The sequence below is a fragment of the Stegodyphus dumicola genome, chromosome 2 (genome assembly GCF_044657685.1).
Source record: "Stegodyphus dumicola isolate Sdum_Otavi_A_Nest chromosome 2, ASM4465768v1".
Classification (NCBI taxonomy): domain Eukaryota; kingdom Metazoa; phylum Arthropoda; class Arachnida; order Araneae; family Eresidae; genus Stegodyphus; species Stegodyphus dumicola.
This window is the reverse complement of record NC_140769.1, coordinates 180,289,981-180,303,781: the sequence shown is the minus strand read 5'-3', so window position 1 is coordinate 180,303,781 and position 13,801 is coordinate 180,289,981. Positions and strand designations below refer to the sequence as shown.

At 29.5% G+C, this 13,801-nt stretch overlaps 1 protein-coding gene and 1 long non-coding RNA gene across 3 annotated transcripts in view; one reads left to right on the top strand and one right to left on the bottom strand.

Moving 5' to 3' along the window:
* Positions 1 to 10,704, top strand: part of Rpn3 (regulatory particle non-ATPase 3) — a 67,981-nt gene extending 57,277 nt beyond the window's left edge. The window contains exons 11-12 of one of the 2 annotated variants that reach the window (XM_035353330.2): positions 488 to 538; positions 10,490 to 10,704. In XM_035353330.2, the coding sequence (XP_035209221.2) occupies positions 488 to 538; positions 10,490 to 10,567 (129 nt within the window). In that variant the 3' untranslated portion in view covers positions 10,568 to 10,704. Of the gene's footprint in view, positions 1 to 487; positions 539 to 5,358; positions 8,585 to 10,489 lie in introns of those variants that run through there. The other variant, XM_035353329.2, reaches the window with a different exon arrangement.
* A 1,568-nt stretch (positions 10,705 to 12,272) lies between these two features.
* LOC146998665 (uncharacterized) overlaps positions 12,273 to 13,801 on the bottom strand; it is a 99,011-nt gene continuing 97,482 nt past the window's right edge. Inside the window, exon 3 of the long non-coding RNA XR_015039343.1 lies at positions 12,273 to 12,617. This is a non-coding gene — a long non-coding RNA (uncharacterized LOC146998665). The remainder of the gene's footprint in view (positions 12,618 to 13,801) is intronic.

Sequence of the window (13,801 nt, the reverse complement as noted above, 5' to 3'; positions counted from 1 at the left end):
CATTTACCTGAATGTTAAATAAATTTGCTCCTGCAACTTTTTTTTTTTTTTGTTGTTGTTGTTTTGTTTGGAGCTTTGCATTTCTTAAGACCGTTCTTGTTACATTATACAAAGTAATAACATTGTTCTCTTTTCAAGGAATGCATGTCCTGGACAGTACAATCCCTCAACAAGAAGCCGTACTTACTGAGGCTTATGAAATTTTAATTTATTCTAATAAAGCACCAGTCATTCATGATGTGCTCATAAAATTTTAAAACAGGTTGTAATTCCAGATTTTCTGTGCTGGAATATTTAAAATATTATCTAAACTACTTATTATAAGTTACTGACATATAACTTTATTTATTAAGGTTGTTTAGGCCTATCATATACACTATGAATGCTGGAAAATATTACTGAATTATTATTAGGAATGTTTCAAAATCTTGTAATTTTACCATGATTGAAAATGCAATGATTGTATTATATTCTTTCTTTATTTTAGACAATGCGGTTTCCACCTAAATCATTTCATAAAGACCTTGAGACAGCTGAAGTAAGTATAATTTATGTATTTATTTATGTGAAGATGATTATTTTAAATATATAAGTAAGCAATAAAAATGAGTGAGAAATTACTAAAAGCAGTAAGTATATTTTTTCATGTTGATAACTGTGAACAAATTAACATGACATGTATCACTTTGCTAGATGCTTCCCAGTACAGCAATACACTTTTTGTACCCTTTTACAAGACATTGGGATAATAAGCTTTTTAGCTATTCTCAAATACAGGTGTGTACTTTTCTTTGCCTACATTAGAGTGTTACTCCAACAGTATACAATTTCTTGAAGTGAATCAAAAGCATATTTGTGCATTAAATTAGAAGTGTAAAAGTGGATGTATTAAAACCACAACAGTTACAGTGCATTCATCATTACTGCTGCTACATATGGCATGCATTGTTCTATGCAGCAGACAATACTCACTAAAGGGAGAAGACTTTACCTGCCTTCTCCCTTTAGTGAGTATTGTCCTTTTATCTTATCCCCCCCCTTTAGACAAGAAGATAGATATGTAGTGTGCTTTATCTCTAGCATTTTCAGTTCACAGTGTTGGACCTATGTGTTTTCACTTGTCATCTTGAAAATTAAGATCCTAAAATTTAAAAACCACCAGAATGATTAGCATAAGTTTAAGATCACATTTATTTAAATATTTTGTACTATACCTGTAACTTGTATCTTTTGATTACCTAACTAATTAAACTGTAATCTGCTTTTGGAAACTGAAATCTGAATGACTGGCGAGACTTCTGCCAATTTCATGGTCAATGGGAAAATACTTAAAGTGTCAAATAATTTAATATTTTCATAAAAATTTGATGTATGGAAGTTTATGGATTGCGGTTTTCCTTTCATGTGATTATTTTTATATGTAAAATATTGAATAGTCACTTCAAAATATATTAATAAATTGTGATATTTCTATTTGAATAATTTAATGAAAACTTCTAAATAAATGCATTAATTTTAAAACAGTTTTTCAGTTTTCTATATATGTAGATCGTAATTATAATTTTTAAATTAATATTAGTGAAAAATGTGTATTACATGCAATTTTTAAGGTTTCACGCAGTAATTACTGACAAGTTATATTTTGGAGTCTATGGTGTTATGTAGAAATCATAAGGAGAATTAAATTTGAAATGATGCAGTTTATAGCAATTTATTATTAGGATTTACTATTTTTTAGGATGGATAGGGAAAGTAACCAAAATTATAAAAGGAGAAGTAAGAAATTATTGCAAATTAAGTTAGATTATTTGAACATAGTAAAACCACCAGGTCTATCTGCTTAAAACTAAGTATGCCTTCATGGAGGACTTTCTAAGGAAAGCTGGCTTGTATTACACGTGAGGAAAACCAACCATGCAGCCAGCAGCACTTGGATTTGAACCAAAGCCATGTTGAACTATCAGCATTCAGCATTCTTAATCATTCAGCCACTGGTGGTCAAATGAAGTTAAAATTTTATCTTTTTTTTCACACATGTGTGCATGCATGCAAGCAAGAGAATGTAGAAAACCCTTGCAAATTCAAGCATGGTATAGCACTGAATTGCTTCTTTAGATTTATTTTTATGATTAAATTTATGTTCAAACTCTACTGGACTTCGTTGACCAAAGACAATTGAATACAATGATAAAATAGCACTCAGAAAAGTACTCAGTGAAATCTGACAAATATTTAACACATATGCATGAATATTCATAGTATGTATTATCCGTATTTTTCAATTATAAAGCCTTCTGTCCAGCATTAGCCCAGATAATCAAGAGTACACTCTACTTTCAATTACCAAAAAGCTTTAAATAAATTTTTTATATTAAAAAAAAAAAAATTGAGGTTATTTTTTTTTAATTTCAAAAATTGATTTTTAAAAATTACAAAATAAAATTTTTTATTTATGACTTCTTGATTCCTATAGCTATATTTATTAAAATAAACAAAATGTTTAACTAGGCCTAAATATTTAAGACAGAGATCATGCTCAGGAGTCCTACATAAATGAAAGGATGAAATTATTTGCATTTGTACATAAATAAAAATAACTATGGCTTCATTGAGATGTGAAGAATGGATCTTCCTGTTACTACTTATACTGCAAAGGCATGTACACGGGAATGCAATAAATTCCTTTTGTTATTCCTCATTTAAGGACCCAGTCAGTAAAATCTAGGTCGAGATAAATTATTGTCCATTACTACAGAGGGCTGTTAAGTTTTTTTTTTTTTTTTTTTTTTAAGGTGCCATTAGTTTTGATCCTGAATTTTTTGTCCACATCACTTTTCATGTAAAGGGCTTGCCACCAAAAGTTTTTGCAATGTATTATTTTTAAAGAAATAATACAGTGCAATTTCTGAGATCCGGACTTAAAAGAAGTCTGGATATCCTTGATTTGGGAATTTTCTGAGTTATCTGATCCTCATTTTAAATCTAGTAAGAGGACATATAGAAATTATAGAAATCTAAAATAATTGAAACATTTATGAATTAAAAGAATCAAAATTACCCCCCCCCCCAAAAAAAAGGCTCGGTATTTATTACGTTTCTTTCAGTGTAAGCTGGTTCGGTTACTTCACGTTTTGTGCTAATACTTTAATTTTATAATGTACTCCTATAATTACCATATCAAGAATTCCAATTATGTGTCAAAAATTTTTCATTCCCAACAACCTCTCTGTCATTTTCTTCACTATTGATAGAGAAATTATCTGCATTTGAAACCATATTACAAATTTTGCCATGTGTCCGTTGATTGATTATTGGGTCATTGTCATCCAGTGGAATTCTTATGTTATATCATCTTCATTTATTACCACTTCTCTGCTTTCTTTGCAAGTTCCATTCATCAGAAAATTTCACATTTTGTTTCCGATATCTGAAAAACTTCAAATTCATGGCTATTATAATAAAGTCTGTGTGAAGCTCCCATTATACGCTACTGGCGATTATCATAAAGCTTAATGACTAAAGACATGCTCTACTAAAACTTATCCATCTCCTATGTCATGCTGAGGAAATTAAGCCTGAATTATATTAGTTTTTTTGTTTATTATACTTACGTATATTTCCTGTATATGCTTAAGGCTTATCCGAGTTCTGATGAAGTAAGTTCCCACATATACTAAGGCATTATTTTTCCACTATGCACTTGCCATGCATTGTGGCAGTTTTCTTAATCATAAACAGTTTCTAACTATGCGAGTCATTTATTTGTGGCAAGCACACCAAACATCAATTGGCAGGTACATCATGGCAAAATACATTTGAACTTCTTATAAGAACAATAAATTAGTTAACCTTAATTCAAACAGCAGTAACTGGCCTGTAAATATCATTTACAAAGTCTGTTTTTCAGAAATTTCTGTTAAATATCTCCTCGTCAACACTTCGAAATACAGTTGGCTTTAGTTTGTAATCATCATTGAGCATAATAGTTATCATGCTGTGTATTATTCAGTTACTGATATTTAAGACAAAAATTATTTTAGATATTGCTGCATGAGTCATTCCTCAAGCTTCCATGGGTTGATAATCATGTGATAAATGAAAGCAAAAAATAACAACAAATGATCCATTAGATTGGCATAAGGGTTATATGATATTCAGCAGACTTTGATTGAATGTTTTGGTTTGATTTATATGTTGAGCAGTAAAGCAGCTACAGAGCCAGATAATGGATCAGATAGATTTATGTTAATAAATGATTGTGTTTTTTCAACATGATAGTGTTTTATTAAGTGCTAAAGTGAAATTGAGAATCAGACCCACCCTCTCATGCTGTATTATGAGAAAATGTCTACTGCATATGCGTGAAGTATATGCTACACTCGGAATCTAATCACCCTTTTTTTCTCTTCCCCTTTCTCCCTTTTTGCAAAAAAATTGCTGATGGTCTGAAGGTCCAGATATTAGACATCCGAATTTCAGACTTTGTACAGTATAGTGAATATAAAAAAAATATATGACAACATTCTTGAGAGTTCTGAAGATTTGTTTTTAAATATTTTTGATTTTGCTGTTGAATTTAATGTGGGATAAGTGTGAAAGAAATTGTGCTTGATAAATAAAGTATCTTACTAACAAAACCGAGCACTTGATATACTGAGAAAAGATCTTTTTAATTGACAGCACTTAACACTGTATCAGGAATTCTAAGAATATGCTGTTTTTAAAACTTTTCTGATTTTGCTTTTGAATTTTGTGTTCTGTAAGCATGGAAAATTGTTTAAAAATAAAATTAAAAAGACAAAAAAAAATTGTCTTTGAACTTCTGTTAGAATGATGGTGCAGATTTAGCGACATCAGTGCCAATATTCATGATCTACAGGATTTTATAATTGGTTAAGATGTTTTACTTTCATATGTTTAAGTCATAAAAATAAGTTAAGTCTTAAAAATGTATCTGTTCTGATGTCTGAAATGCATTTTTTGCCTTACATAATTTTAAATGTAAGCTTTTGATAATCTAGTTGGTAACAAGTAAGATGATTGCTTTTATAATTTTAGACTGGAAATTTCTTCCATCTATTGGACATTTTTATCATTAATTACAGTTTTTATATGCTCAACTATCCAAAATTTTCATTTCTCCATCATTTAGCATTTCCCGAACTTTCCAGATAGTTGAGCGTTTACTGTAAAATCTTGAATAACAAATATTTTAGGTGACATTAAAGGAAAATTATATACAGGAACAAAGAGGAAATCAAATTGTGTGATTTGTATGTTAATCCTTTCTTCGTTAAATAAATATTCTTTCACATATCAGAAAAATACTAATTTTGTTTTTCTTTTTAAAAAATCCAGAATAGAAGGTTGAAGATTCTCAAGCTACTACGAAAAATCTTTAAATTTTATTAAGATCCTCCAAAGAATTCCATACAGATGTGAACAATATTGAGCAATTGTTATTATTTTTCTCTCAGTAAGAGCAAATAAAGGTTTTAAAAATGTAACTGTTTATATTGTTCATTTTGTACAAATTACATAATATAATGCAAGCTTACAAAGTTTATGTACTAATAAGTGCCAAAATATGACTGAGCTTTGATGCTGTTTTACACAATAACTTACTATAAATTATCTTTTATTCTTTAAGTGATTTCATCATAATGAAATATAGCTGAGATTTCATTATAATGAAAATTTGATAGTCTATGATCAATTGAAATTTTAACTTACATTTATGAACAAAAAGTACTTCTTAAATAAATGTATTTCGTGGGTAACAGTTAATTTTCAATAACAAAATATAAAAAATATTTTAGCAATCCAGTAAGCAGTAAAATTTTTCTGAAAAATCCCTTCTTCAAATTATTTACTTTAAGTTTCCAAAAGCAAATTTCCAGGACACCAAAAAATTGTAATACAGTACAAAGTCCATAATCTGGACCTCAAAACAACAAACTTTACGCATGCGGGTGTTGAAAGAAATGTGTAATAAAGTAAAATAAATATTAAGGTGTTTTTTTTTTTTTTTTTTTGTAAAATTTGATACCTTTTAGATCATAATTGCTCTTTATTTCATAAATTACGATTTCATATTTTTAATTGTATAATTTCTGCATGCCATCTTACCAGATTTAAATTGATGATCCAGAAAAACCCCTAATCCGGAATCGCCGAAGTCCCGACAAGTCTGGATTATGGACTTTGTACTGTACCTTATTTAAAATGACATGTAACCAAGTTATATTTCTTTTCAAATTCAAGTTATTTTTCATTTCATTTTTCACTTGATTTTCAAATTTTTTTATTTTGATTTGTTTTAAATTTGAATATTTAATATATGATAGAAAGTTGACAGAATATCAATAAAATTTAAATATACATTAAAGAAAACAAATGTGATACATTTGAAATATTTTATGGTTGTTTCAATATATATGTGTGTGTGTTTATAAACTTCTTTTTATAAGAATGGCAAGGTGCTCACCAGCAAGATCACATGACCATTTTGGACAGACGAAACACTGGATGGGAATGACGATGAAGCTTAAAAAACAAAAATATCTCTGAATTTTTTTGATGTGATTTTGCTTAATATGATCTGTTTTTATGATGCCAGACATTTTTTCTTATTATTTATTAATATCTATATTAATAATACTTTTGCATTTTCAAAATTTTATTTTTCACCATTCTTTTTATTCAAATACTTTAAATTAGGATTTTTTTATAGTAACGTAGTTATATGCTTTTTGTATTAATTTCATAATCTTCTTCTTATTCTTGGGGGATTGGATTGGATTATTTAATTACAGCAAAGCACACGAGGGCTAAAGGGAGGGATGCCTTCGTGGAGGACTTTCTAAGGGAAACTGGCTCGTATACACTTTACACATGGGGAAAACCACGAAAACGCCCATGCAGCCAGCGCGTTCGCGGGATTCGAACCTCGGACCGAACTACCAGTGTTCAGTGTCTTTACCGCTCGCCCGCTGGTGGGCTTTCTTGGGGGGGGGGATGCAGTTGAGTTTTTTACCTGCACAAGTAGCAAATTCTATTGTATTCAAAAGTATTTTATCATTCATATTAATATTTATTATTATTCTAGATTATTAAAACTTTAATGTTATAGATGATATGTAGGTGTGTATGACTTAGCATTTGATGAGAAATTATGTGGGTACTATAATTCATTTAAAGGATTAATTTGTTTTATAAATATTTCTGCACATTATCAAAAGAAGAAATGAATTTGAATATAGTTTCTTGTAGATAAATCTTTTCCCTCCTCAGTATCTTGTTACTTTAACTGCAGTGTAAAAGGGACAGATTTAAATTGTATTATTTGGTAAAAATGTTAATCTTAGTTTGGATATGATTTTTTGATACATTTGCACATGCAATTAGGAAGTGAGCTTAATAAAAATAAATATCTGCTAGTTTAAATTTTTAATCACTTAGTTGTAAGGGAAAAGATTCTCTTAATAACAATCAGAAATTTCTTAACTCAATTGGTCTTCAAATTTGCTTATAAACTAAGGGATATTTTATTTTACCAATAGTTATATTTTATTACTACATCATATGAAAATCATTCTAGGTGGCATCAGCTTATGTAAAATAAAACAGATTTTGGAGCAGATAATTATTAGTCCATTGGGGCAATTTGCCCAGAAGTTTGTTAATTTTGTTTTGGCATTTTGTGTCAACCACTTTTTAAATTGTTGCCACCGAATATTAGAGCCCTGCATTATACTTAAAGAAATTAAATTAGAATCTGCATTAACATATATTTCTTGCATTGTGAAAAAGTGACAGCAACTAGAGCTGTCAAATTTTGAATAATGTAATCCTCCACCTGAACGGCACCTGGGAGACCGAATTTTAAATTCCAAATTTGCTTTATTATGTATTTCATCTTTTGTAAAACTTAAGATACTTAAAGGCAACTAATGAATTTCTGATTAATAAACTTGAGGATTTCAAATTGAAGAAAAAATATCTGAAAGCTTTCAATTTTTATGTTATGCGTAATTCCCCCCCCCCCCATGTTTTGTGTGTTACCTTCATTTATTAAATACCATGCTCTTCGCACTTAAACCATAAAATTTAATTCAACAGCAATATCACAAAATAATTTTTAAATGAGCATATCCTTAGAACTTTCAATACACAATCTCGCACGCTGGAAATAATTTTTTTTTTTTTTTTTACGCACAGTGTTGCCAAAGCTCGCTTTGAAATCGTTGAGTTTTTGTTAATCAAAAATTCATTTACAAAATATGAATACATAATAGAACAAATTCCAAATTCGGTCTTCCTGTATTCTGGTGGAAACGTACGTTATTCAATATTTGATGGCTGTAGGTATTGTTTTACAACAATGCGAGAAACATACATTTATGCCGTTTCTTCATTATTTAATTTCTTTAAATATAATACAGGTTTATATTTAAAGGTTGGGTAAAGTTTAAAAAGTGAACTGACATATAAAGTTTTTAATACAAAATGTCAGAACGAAATTAATAGCTCTTCTGGGCTAAATGCCATTTGGGCTAACAATGGCAACAATGTCCCCCCCCCCCCCAAAAAAAAAAAAAAAACGTTTATCTCCAGCACATGAGACTGTCTATTGGAAATCCTCGAGATATGTTTTTAAATAATTTGTGGTATTCCTGAATTGCATTTTATGTTTTAAGTGGGAAGAACATAATATTTAATAAATAAAGGTAACGCACAAAATGTTAAAAAAAAAAAAAAAAAAAAAAAAAAAAAAAAAAAAAAAAAAAAAAAACACTGCTTTGGGTGTAATATAAAATTTTAAAGTATATATATATAGTTATAGTTTTTTAAATCTAAACAAGCAAGAATAAGAATAGTCATTTTTTGAAAACTAAATTCGTCATTTGGCAAATGATACTTAAAGGCAACTAATTATTTTCAATTACAAAACATGACCATTATTATGGAATTAACTTCTAAGCATGTATTCTTTGTCATGAAGATTCAGTTAATATTCAGTTCAGTCTGGTATTTGTAGTTAACTTGATAATGAAGCTTAGAAATTAGTCAAGCTTGATTAAAAAAATTTTATTATAACTATTTCTAAAAAAGAATATTAGCTTTTGTGAAATGTAGGTAGCTTCATGGTGTCTTTTTTAAAAAAAACTACAAAGGCATATATCTAATCTGCATATTTCACTTCTTACATCATAAAAGAGTGTGATGGAATTATTCATGTAATTATAAGAGTTAGGCTGGGATGGAGCTTTTTACAGATGAATCTGTTTATTTGTTTGCAGAACATAACCATTTATTAAAATGGGAAGAGGCATTCACTTATTATCCATGCGAGTAATATACCTAGAAGTAATGATTGTGGCAGTTAATGTTCCTTTATGCATAGGCTTCTATATGCTTCTGAAGAAATTTCAGTGTTAAAAATATAAATGGTTTTTGCAAGAATCTCTCTGTATTAAACATTAAGCAAAATACTCATGTTATAAAATGATACAACCACAATGAGCTTGACCATGAGAAAATTATAAAAGTTAATATTCCATTAACTGAACAGCTCAATTTCTTAACTTACATCTGACTATGTTACTACTGTGCATATATGGAGAATATATAGTAATGACATGTTAGTATCTGTACAGAGCTTGTATCTGCTTTAATGGAATAGACTTTCCTGTGAGGATTGACATCACCATATGGAATATTGTTGTATGCAATACCAATAGTAATATGCCATATTCTTATTAGCACTCTACCATAATTTTTAAGAAGCAACTGCATTCTGTGGATATTTTCATGAAGTATTTTATTTTTGTGGATTGAAATACTTGTGCACCTCATTATTGCACCTCCTTTTGGAACAGACTGCTTACTGAACTAAGTTTTTTAATGAAAAATGTTCCACATAAAATTTTTTTCAATTTCAAAATTTCAAAAATATTTTATGAATGAAAATATTTTAAATTTTATGAAAACCATTTCAGTATCTTTGTTTAATATGATTTTCAGTTGTTCTTTGATTTATACTCTGTGCATTAATTTAGTCAACTTGAAAAATGTTTGGAAATTCTTATGCGATTATTTGATTTTAAAAAATAGGATTTTTAAAATTGCTTTATACAACAGTAAAGAAAAATGCCGTGATTTAAGAAAAATATTGAATGCCTAATAAATTTGTTAGTTGTGTGTATTCTTTAAACGCCTGTTGTATTTTATCCATATAAATTAATCAGTAATTAAGTAATCTTTTGCAGTGAAGCAGATTATTTATTATATGCATACAACACAGTTCGGATAAATGGTCATTTAATTAAAAAATTTTAAATGTGAGTTGTAACGTATTGGTAGCCAAAATAATATATTCATCACATTTTGGATTTTCAATAACACTGAAAATTTTCATTTTTTCTTTGCCTATTTACATTTTTATTGATGTAAAATTATGTAATAAATTATTTGTCTACTTTTTTAGGAACGTCGAGAACGAGAAAAACAGGATATTGAATATGCAAAAGAGATGACAGATGAAGAGGATGATGGTTTTCCTTAAACACTGTATATTGCCCCTCTTTCACATATATTTTATTTTGAACTAACTTTTATTCGTATATTTTATGAATTATCACAAAATTTGACATTGAAAATATTAGTTGAGTTTAAAAACTCAAATAAAGGATTTTGTTTAAATTGTGTTCTTTTAATTTTGAATTTTCTACTATTACTGTTCTTTACGTGAATATCTAAAGTAAGCAGTGTGCTATATGTATAAAAGCATTATGGTATACTATCAAGTATTATAATTACTTATTTAAAATTATAGGAGTGAAAAAGAATTGGTAATGGTTATGATAATAAATAAATGACATTTTATACTTTCTAAATGGACTCATTTGATTGTGGTAAAGAAATTAAATGCCTGGCACCACTTATATTGATACTTAAAATTATAATGACAAAAAAAAAGCTTATGAAATGACATTTTTTTAATCATTTTTCTCTTAAAAGAGGATAAAAGGCCAGTTTTGTAATACATAAAAATTCCAAGATGTTGTAAACTCTCAATTTTTGTGATGTGGATCTGCAGTAAAATGAGACCAGTTTGACCTGAACCATGTAGGACTTGGTGATGCATCACTCAACTGCAGTAAAAAACTATCATATATTGACCATTATGCATATTGAATATCCTACATAATGTATCACTTCTCACTGAAATATTTAACCATTTAATTTCCCCATTTCACAACTCGTGAAAAAATGTATAAGTACATTAGGCACCATTTAATGCACGGGTTCCCAACATTTGTGTCTTGCATCCTTAAAAAATCTGTTCTTGCTCCTCCTAAAATGTAATTTTGGAAGGCTGCTGAAAAATCAAATCAGAATTTTTAGCATTCAGTGATTCAACATTATGGCCAACAAAATCTGTACCATAAAGTATTCCAAAATGAAAAAAAAAAAACAGTGTTAATTTATTAGAAGAGAAATGAGTGGGATATGAATACAGAATGCACTCAGACTTAACTAGTGTACATTACATAGCGGAATGTGACTGAAGTTAACAATACAGGTAGAAATCTGCAATTTACATATGCATAGAAACTATGTCATGATATACATGAACACTGTGCTTGTAATTTTTAAACAATAATTTAATTAAATCAAAAATTAAAATATCTCATCTAGAATGCAATCTTGCACTCCTGGCTGAATATGAATGTTGTTAATCATATTTATGAAATAATGCTGGGCAAATAATATATACACATGCATGCATACATATAATATTAATGCAGTTTCTTTCTAAACTACACTAAGTAGTTTACAAATTCGATTTATATTAAAGTTTATGGAATGCATTAGTTATATAACTCAAAGGGGATTTGGTTGGGTTACGTTAGTTAGTTGATTACGGTGCTTGTTTACTGGGATAGGATCCCAGATTGAACTACTGGCACCCAGTGACTTCACTGCTTGGCTGCTGGTGGGCTCGGGGGGGGGATTACTGTAATTAATATATTTAATATTTTTTAAGCCAAAAGGAATATTTAATTATGCAAACTTTCCTTATCCGTAACTAGTTGACAATTATAAAGACATTAAAAATACATGTGCAAATAAAAAGTATAATGTATGACAAAAAAGAAAGAAATTAAATACAAGACTAAATGACATACTTCCGGTAAAGAAACACATATTTATAGTGACCTATATAATTTTTTGTGTATATAAATATGATATTTTGGCAGTCGGGCACATAAGTGACGAAGCTGGGCATCCGAATCAGGACATTGTTGTGGCTTAGTGTAATCCAATGACAACACAGAAGAATAACTTTTTAGTTCCATATTTTTATTCATTGCAAATGGCAGATCATTCAAGATTACATATGTGATAGTAATTTAGACTGAATATTATTAACTTTAAATTTACTGCGTCATACTATTCAAACAAAGAAAGACAGAGCGGCAGCAAAAAGGTGTTACAGTGGCAGACGGAGAAAAACAATCTGATGAAAAATGGCACGAATTCTTCATTTATAGCAGCGGTTACATAACATGCTCGAATGTTCTCGACAGTACTGGTCCAGGGTAAAGATCCTGAAATAGCAGAAAGTTAGAGGTTGCCTTTTCGCGTAGAGCAAAGGCATCACATTTTTTATATTTTACATCTTCACCTGTTTGTGTAGAGCAAAGCCATTGTATTTTTTATATTTTACACAAATTTATGGATTTGGAGTGATTAATGATGATACTTGATGAAGTATCAAAACACTATTCAGTATTACTCTGAGTAATATGACAGCTCCAGAAACACGTTTACAGTCGTAAAAAAACTGACAAACATGCTGAAACAATCAGCAACACAGCCTTCAGGCTGTAATGGTGAAGACGGCTTCAAGGCAAAGCTTTAAATTACAGCTCCTGACTCGGTCGAGTGCTCTCGGAACTCAACACACTACAATGTATTCGACACTAAACTGACGATCAGCTGCTGCTCTGCATACAGGCAGGGTTTATATAGCTTTTTGGACTGCTTTTGAGAACACTGGGCCAAACCAGTAAGAATTTGTTCTAGAATGTTCTCTCTCCAACCATGGTATATCGCCAGTTTTGTTTCCGAAGGAGTGATTTTGCGCCAAATATAGCAACCCTAAACCCACCTTGCAGGGAAGCTATCTTACCACAGCTGGACATTTCATAACAATGTATAAGTTAATAAATTATCCCCTAGAAAAACAAAGAAAATATAAACTTATTGCTAAGGGGTGACCTTATTTGGAAATTTAGTGCACAAACTATTGTAATTAATAAAAAAAAAAAACTTAGAAGTGCAATAAATTAATATGTGTAGGCAATATAGCATTAAGAGTATAGCATGTAGAGCATTAAGAGAAATAAGTGATCGTCCAATCCTCCTCTTGTTCCTTAACCTGGGGAAACTTATTTTAATGAAGGTATGAACAGTGGTATTTTTGTTTCACATAATGTAACTGATTTTTCTAAAGAAGAACTAGAAATAAGAATTTTTTGAAATACCTGCAGTGATTTTTTTTCTTTTTCCCTCTTGAAATTTCATTTCATGTTTTTCAGTTTCCAAAAGGTAGACATTATGCTGCATCCTGACTTGATTTATGCCTTTTATAAGCACAGTTGTAAGGCAGAATATAACTGTTTAAAACATTAAACCAGTTGTTTACATCTTTCATAAAAGTTGATAAATAGACCATAATTTAGGTTTGGATTTATATTTTTAAACGCAGCTGCTGTTAACTCCGATAACA